The sequence below is a fragment of the Micropterus dolomieu genome, linkage group LG03 (assembly GCF_021292245.1).
Source record: "Micropterus dolomieu isolate WLL.071019.BEF.003 ecotype Adirondacks linkage group LG03, ASM2129224v1, whole genome shotgun sequence".
Taxonomy (NCBI): Eukaryota; Metazoa; Chordata; class Actinopteri; order Centrarchiformes; family Centrarchidae; genus Micropterus; species Micropterus dolomieu.
Genome location: NC_060152.1, coordinates 25411399 through 25419400, shown reverse-complemented (window position 1 = coordinate 25419400; position 8002 = coordinate 25411399). Strand labels below are relative to the sequence as shown.

The 8002-nt window shown below is 42.5% G+C and overlaps 1 protein-coding gene across 1 annotated transcript in view; it reads right to left on the bottom strand.

The window, feature by feature from the left end:
• LOC123967774 (zinc fingers and homeoboxes protein 1-like) overlaps positions 1-6745 on the bottom strand; it is a 14912-nt gene extending 8167 nt beyond the window's left edge. The window contains exons 1-6 of the mRNA XM_046044017.1: positions 6316-6745; positions 3755-4071; positions 3136-3599; positions 2728-2931; positions 2311-2526; positions 735-899 (exon numbers count right to left, since the gene is read on the bottom strand). Coding sequence (XP_045899973.1) covers positions 735-899; positions 2311-2526; positions 2728-2931; positions 3136-3599; positions 3755-3959 — 1254 coding nt within the window. The 5' untranslated portion in view covers positions 3960-4071; positions 6316-6745. The remainder of the gene's footprint in view (positions 1-734; positions 900-2310; positions 2527-2727; positions 2932-3135; positions 3600-3754; positions 4072-6315) is intronic.
• Positions 6746-8002: the final 1257 nt, after the last annotated feature.

Below are 8002 nucleotides of genomic sequence, written 5' to 3'. Positions count from 1 at the left end.
GATGGGGTGATGCTTTTCTCAAAACTTTCCTCCAGCACCACCAGCTGCTCCGGAGTCTTCTCCTTAAACTTCTGCAGGGTGAAATCTGGGAATGGATTCCACGTCTTGGGCCGAGACTCCTTCTCCTTCACAGGAGGTGTGCGTGGAGGATTGGGGGATGTGGGGGTCTCGTCGCTTGAGTCAATGACAATGGTGGTGCTGGCACTGCTACCACAGCTGCCACTCCCTCTGCCCCCTCCGTCGTGGAAAACAATGACGTGGCTGTTCTTGGAGTTACGCTGGTTGTACCTGGTGTCACTGAACCATTTCTTGATCTCTCCCTTTGTCAGGTTGGTGAGCTTCATCAGCCGGGCGATTTCGGCATCAGTGACAAAGTGGTTTTTCAGGTAGCTGGCTTTCAGCTCTGCCAGCTGCTCTTTGGACTTCTTAGGCCGCAAACTGAACGTGTCAGCGCTGAGGGCCGAGTTCTCCTTTGAAAGGGAAGAGTTATATATTAAACAAGGGTTTCGACATGGCCATTTTGGACACAGAGGTACCAAATACCTACTAGGAGAAAGACAAACTGACTACGACTTTTTAGAGTTCACACCTACATTACATACAACTGATAGAGACACTGTGTGGTACTTTTGTGCACTTACAAAGGTAAAAAAAAACGTGCTTCTTGACAGCAATTGAGAGCACAAGAGCAAAAAAGGATTTGTCTGAAAGTTAACAAGAAGTGCTGTCCCCACCTGTGGAGAGAGCGAGGGAGGCTGGACAGTGGTAGCCCGTTTCAGCTCACTGTTTGTCGGGGTGGGCAGGCAGGAAACTCTGCTGGAGCTCTGGGACTGGCTGGGCAGCCCTGCCACTGTCAGAGTGATGGGACTGGTCACTGGAAGGTTCCCCCCTGGGCCAACCTACACACGGTCAGAAAATAACGACGCACACAATGGGAGGTTTAGAGATGTAGAGAGACAGGGATGTATTTGTTGTTTAGAGCAAGTCTAGTCACCTTACCGTATGGAAAGGGCCCTAAAACTGGTTTTGGCAGTGTGTAAGTGCTTTTGTAGTTGTGTCAATGGACTTTAGATTACATCCCCTCTCTCCACGAATTTGTAAAATATGAGTCTGGCCAGAGACCAAAGCCTGATCAGAATATCCAGCTGAGTAAAAAAGACATTCATCTCCACACAGCTAAAGGAGTATAACAATTCACCTACTCACTGCGCATTTATTTGGTACATGGCCTTGGTTCACGATATATGAAACATCTTCAGTGTAATGTGTGGTGGCATGGTGTGTGCGTGTAAGATGTTATGTCACAGACTGTATAGATGTTGTTTCCCAGAAGAGAATGTAACATATATACTGACTGCCAGGCTCCAAGCCTGAAACTAATTGTTTCATGAAAGTCATATGGTCAGAATCATCACAAGGGAAGCTTCTCTCCTGCACAGTTAATATCAATATATCTCCCACTGTAAATGTCCTGATACATTAAAGAGATGAGTTTCTTATCGAGCAACCTACAGTATAAACAGTATATCACTTGTCCAGACCTACTGCAGGATCATTAAAAGTTAAGTCGAGTGATATCACAAAATGCTATATCTATCTGCTAACAGTGAATCTGGTCACAATTCTAAGATCTTGTATCACCTGGTAAAAACATGCAAATCATGCAGTTTTGAAACTGCTGTAAATGATATCTGGTATGGTATATGCACATCACATTCATAAAAGCATCCAGACAGTAGTATCCCCTATATGTGATCTGCTATGGCTTCACTCTTAAGGTATTACTGCCTGTTCAAGCTGCTTCCATATGTTTGAGGCAAGGTGACAGAGATACAGCAAGTAGGAAAAGTCAAAGTCAACTTCAAAGTTGACTTCAGTTGAGTCTTGTCAAACGAGACCAGCTAAAACAAAGTCTAATCAAATGGGCAGGCAATCCAAGTCGATTTAATTCAAACTGAAGTTGAAAAGAGCTGCAACGACTAATCAATTATATTAAATGAATCACCAATTATTTTGATTTGAAATTCTCCGATTTCTCTGATATTTTCTGGTTTCTTTACTCCTCTATGGCAGTAAACTGAATATTTTTGTGGACAAAACAAAACATTTGAAGACCCCATCTCAGGCTTTTGTAAACACTAATCGCCATTTTTCGCCCTTTTCTAAACAGATTTATCAATGGATGAAAATAATCGTTAGTTACAGCCCTAAACTAAAGTGTGTCAAAGTCATACACGTCTTAAGCTGCCCGGGGTCAAGGCAAGGCGGGTCAGAGCCGAGTGTGGTCTTTTGCTTTCTTTCCTTACCTACCTGTGTGAACACCAGGCCGGGCTGTCCCACTATCTGGCAGGTCTGAAGAATGGACTGCAGGCCGTTGGCAGCTGCTGAGAGTTGGTGAGCAGGAATGACAGTGATGGTCTGAGGCACCGTGTGCACCGTGCCATTAAACTGTTTCCTCCTGGCCTCCTCCACTTCCTCTGGAGTCCAGCTTACACCGTGCTTCAGCCTCTGGGCTGAGAACCACACCTAGGTGGAGATCAAGAACATCAGACTCTGCCATTTACAAAATAAGGGCAATAGTTCATATATTATAGATTTACATTAAATCAAAATTGAAGATTGAGGTGGCTTTTTAAATAACAGCGTAAGGAGCTTCTACTTCCAAAAGACAAAACACAACATGCTTTGTCAGCACATGTAAATCTTCCCAAAACATTTTTCATCTACCTTGATCTGCTCCTCTGTGAACTGTGTCTGTGCTGCCAGGCTGCTGATCTCAGCCATGGAGGGGTAAGGAAACTTCTTGTATGTGCTGCCCAGCAGGGGGTTGGTGTCCATAGCTGCACTGTAGGAGGGGATGCTGCTCAGGGGGATCAGTAGCTGAGGCTGAGCAGCTGCTGCACTCTGCTGGGCCTGGAACGCAGAGAGAACCTAAAATAAAGGAAGAGAGGGTGGAGATAAGAAAGGTCTAGACTGATACGGCTACTTTGCCCAGCTGTTTTTAGGTGTCCAGGCTGCTGTTGAGTCTGAAAACATGCATTAATTTGTCAGTAGTTAGGGGTAAATGGGGTGTTCTTTCACCCATGTTGCTGCAGTGAGTCTATTAAACAAGCTCGTATAATCATGACTTCCTACCTGTGCCAGGCCAGCAGGTAGGACTGTGGGGTTTAAGGTGGATGATTTCCTTTGCTGCTCTAAGGGCGAGTTGACCAGCAAACCACCTCCCCCGAGCTTCATGGAGTCGTGCAGCAGCATCTCCACAGGTGTCATCGGCCCCAGAGGAGCTTCAATGGGCTGCTGCTCCCCGCCCAACTCTCCCTCGCCGCCCCCTCCAAAACCCTCCACCGCCTCATCTGCCGATTTCAGGGACACCGCGATCCTCTTGGGTTCCGATTTGGTCTTCATCCTCATGATGGGGGTCTTGCTGAGAGAGATGGCTGCCACCGAGGCAGGGTCTGCTCCTCCCTCCTCAGGGGCATCACACTGTTGTTCTTGGCTCGGCTGGACGCTGCTCGGATCCTCAGGAGGGTTTGTAGCGCTGCGCTTCAGCGAGGGGCCGAGGACTTCGCTGTCTTCTACAGCAGAGACACTGGGCTCATCTAGGACAATAATAATAATAATAATACTACAACAATAACTGGGACAGATCTTCTCCCGTGTTATTCCGATTCACAGCGCATTCGCGTAGACATTTGCATATATTTTATTTTTTTTATTCTAAAAAACGGCCCTCGTCATCCACACAGAATCTTACCTGTATCTGGAGGGGTGGGGACAACCACTACTGCCTGATCCAGCTCCTCTGCAGTTGGCCCCTCCTCTGCGCCCTTCGCCTTCCCTTCCTCCTCTTCCGCCTCTTCCTCCTTTGCCCTTCCTGTTTTCTCCTCCACCTCCTCCTGCTCCACCACATCAGAGGGCAGCACCATGCAAGGGGTGGTCGATTTCCGGCGGCTCGACATTGTCAGCCCAAACTCTGTTTACTTCTCCTCAGGGTGACGAAGATCTGGGACAGAAGTGTTGAGGCTCACATGTCGTTGCGATCACATGCTAGAGTCTTGAATTGTGTTTTTTCTGGTGGAGGAAACGTAGCAAATGTCATACAAGTGACTTGTCACAAAAAAAGAGTAAACTGTGATTGAGTAAACTTCTGGATTTTTTATTTTCACATACTTCTTCTGATGATTGGCCTTACACTGCTCCTTATATAAAGCATCTTCACAACTGTGAGGAGTGGTTTGTTTTTCTGCTTCCTATCAATAGAAATTGAATACCTTTAGGATTGGTGAGAAAGGAAGCTTTCGCACTTAAGTGGCCATCATTTTTTTATTACTCAGTTAGTTACTGTTAGAAACTTACTGTTAGTTGAAGCTCTACTTATAACCTACTTATAGCACTTCAACAATATGCATATTCAATTATTTCTGGAATTTACCAAATACTGCACATTTTCAATTCATACAGAATGAACAAATTGTTTCACGGTTTAAAGTGTCATAAGAATAATGTGCGTAAAGGCTGGTGTTTATATAGCCAAACACGATGATGCACTTCATTCAACTAGATGACTAACAACATGATTTATGTGGGCATGTAAACAAACAACAAGTGCAACTTTGTATTATGTTTGCATTTGTCCCCAAAACAGTAATAAATACAACTTAATGCAAGTATTTAATGGCCAATGGTATGAACTGTGTTTCAATGTTATGCAATCGATTACATTAAAATCTGAGAAATTAATTGTATTACTTTTATTTATCTTTTTTTCATTGAGTCATTAGTAAAAGCAGAAATACCAAACATTTGCTGGTCCCATCTTCCCTGATGCATGCATGCATTTTCAGCGTTTTCCTGTTTTATTATTACATTGTTAATTTGAATACAACTGAATATCCTTGAACTGTTGGTCAGACACAACAAGCTTTGAAGATTTGAAGACGTGTCCTTGAGCTCTGGGAAATTAGGATGGGCATTTTTCAGGTTTTGTCTTTACATTGTATACAGTAAATTATTTACAAGTCAACAATTAATAATTATTTGCCACCCTACTTGAAATCATTAATTCATTAATTAATTACAGGTTTATTGAGCAGGGACAATGCACACCAATAATATATAAATAAATGTATAATGTGCCAGAATTAGCTAATAACACGATTTTACACCTGCTGTCCCTGGACTGGTGGTAATATGTCACACCTAAAAAGATTAAAGCATTACGCGATAGGCTAAATAAAACATACAGATTTACAACCCCCCCCCCAATATTTCTAGGACAGTCACAAACAACCTATCAAAACAATAATGAACCAGACAACCTCATAGGCATAACACAAGAAGATGCATAAACAGGCAGAGCAGAGGAGACAAGACAGCAGCAAGATTTAGTGTCTAACTTTAACGCTGACAGTGCTGACTACCTGTTCACTTCTTTAAGTTAAATTTAAAATTTCTAATGTGAATTGGGATAATGCAGTCACCTCTTGCTGGCTCCTTGTAGCTCTGTAAGGAGTTGCTGCAATACAGTAGGAGAGTTTTTTTGTTTAGGGAGAATAGCGGTTTGCTTGGTTGTTCAATTCTGACAAGATAATTTTGTAAAATCCTAAAACAATGTCATTCCACATTAAAGACATTAACTTTAGTAGTGAACTGTCAACCAACCCTACATTCACATGTGTATTACCCCATAACCCTTCACAATATGTTGTTGTGGGTAAACCCACCTAAAGTCAGTTTACTGGTTTTCCAACAGTAGTAGGGCCCAAATCATAATATCACCAGAACAATTAAAGCCACCAAAATATGATTTCGATTTTTTTAACTACACTTTTGGCACATAATGCCTGGTTAGTTCTAATATTTGAATTTTGATTTGTTGATAATGGTGCTCTCTTGCAGCACGACATCCTTTGACTTGATGGTTACCGCCTTATTTACGACAAGGTCATTCACTGTGATTGAGGTGTTGCAAACGTGCAGTTGTGTTGTCCACTTCTGAGACACCACTGCAACATGCCCTGAGCCAACTGATCGTGACTTACTGCTGGTAAAGTTAAAAAGATTGCACAGCGTGAACAATAACGTAATCTGTGCTGCAATCCACCATCATGGGATCATTTGCATTAACAGTTAACGTTAGCACCTCGATAATAATGTGGAGGCGTGAGCTCGTTAATTCGTTATTATTAAAGTGGGTAAAGTGCAAAACGGCATCGGACTTAGCTCTGCAGCATCTAGCATGTACAGAGGAGGGCCAACTAGCCAGTGTTAGCCGGGGCAGTCATTATTATTGATCATGTCTGGCGGTAAACTTACTGGAACTACTGAAACGTGCACTGTTGCTACCAGGCTGTCGAGACGAGGCGAGAAGTAATTTCCTGGGTCTCTGCAGATCAGCCTCCAGGCTCTGTCTGCTGGCGTCTCTCCTTCCCCCGGCTCACCATCCAGCCCCAGCCCGGCCGGGACTACGGTAGCGTTAACGTTATGTGGGCTTGCAGGGTCTCCCGAAGCCAGCCAGACGGACCGGTGTTAACAGTTAACGGCTACGGCCCCCGTGTGCAGATGCTGAAAACACCGGACATCTCTCTCCTCGTCGGCGCAGGTTATTTCACGCTCAGGTCGCGCTTCTTTAAAAGTTACATAATCAAAAACGCTGTAGTTTACATTCATACCGTGGGCGTTGGTAACTGTGTTAGTTTGCTGACCTAATTCTCTGATATTTTTTAACGGCAGATTTTTTTTTTAATGATCAAACGGCGTCATCATTCAATGTGATACGTCCTGACGTCATTCCTCAGCGACTCTCGGTGCTCTAACAATTTAAAAAACTTAGCAAAAATGCACAATAATTTGCCTCTACATTACACTCTTTGTGGGGTGGATTTAGTTATCCGTTATCCAGAAAAAATATATATTAATCATAAATAAAACGGGCCCTAAACTATTTGTTTTCCCGACCCGGCTGTCTGCCAAACTGTCCTTACATGACCTGTCAGGGCAGGATGAGAAGCTACTTGAGGACACGCTGCAGTTTCCTTTCACTACACATGATCGTGTCTTGTGTTGCTGTACTGTTCGTTATTCCAACTACTTCGGCGCTGTTTTAATTTGGCGACACTGCATGGTGCATCTCGTTTATGATAAGCTGCTGCGCAAACACATTATTATATATTCATACCTGTGCGAAAATAAAATGCATCATGCTACCATTGCCATAAACGACTAGCAGAGAACGACAAATGGGTTTATCTGATCTGCTAGCCCTTTTATTGTTTTCATCTGACTATAATTTGTGCATTTTGTCATTTTATTGTTGTCTCTTATTAACTGCTATGATTTTAATGTTTTTATCTTTCTGCGAAAGCACTTTGTACTACTTGATTAGCTTAATTTATAGAGCACTTATTATAAATACTGTTATTATTCCTATTACAATGGTGTAAATTAAACCCAGCACATTAAAACTGATAATGACTGGAAGTGTGATTTACACACATCGCACACCTTGTGTACAGTTTGAGTACAGCAGCTATCACAGGTGAGTTAAAGTTAAAATTATTTAACCTTGTATTCTACAGAAATTTAACAATTTAGTATTGCATTTGATAAAGTCGAGGTGTTGTTAGATTAAAATAAAATTGTCAAAGATTATGCACTGGGTCAGACCCACAGATCTTAATATACAGTCTGTGGCCAGAGCTAAAAAAAATAAAAATAAAGATCATCCACAGACAACATCATACAACCGCTTTTCACACTTTGTGTAGACCTGCTCTTGAACAGTAAACTGATTTTAGTTTTAATAAAATCCTTAATTTTGGGACCCAAGACAGGGATGGATTTTCTTCACTGAGGTTTTCTCAGCCAGACCAGGCTTCAAATAATCAACATTTCCATTACAAGTGTGTTTTTTAAAGTACAGCATGTAACAAAATAACTATTGGGGAAAACTTGAAACAGTGAAAACAATATTTTCTAATACAATACTTTCAGTTTAAATCTT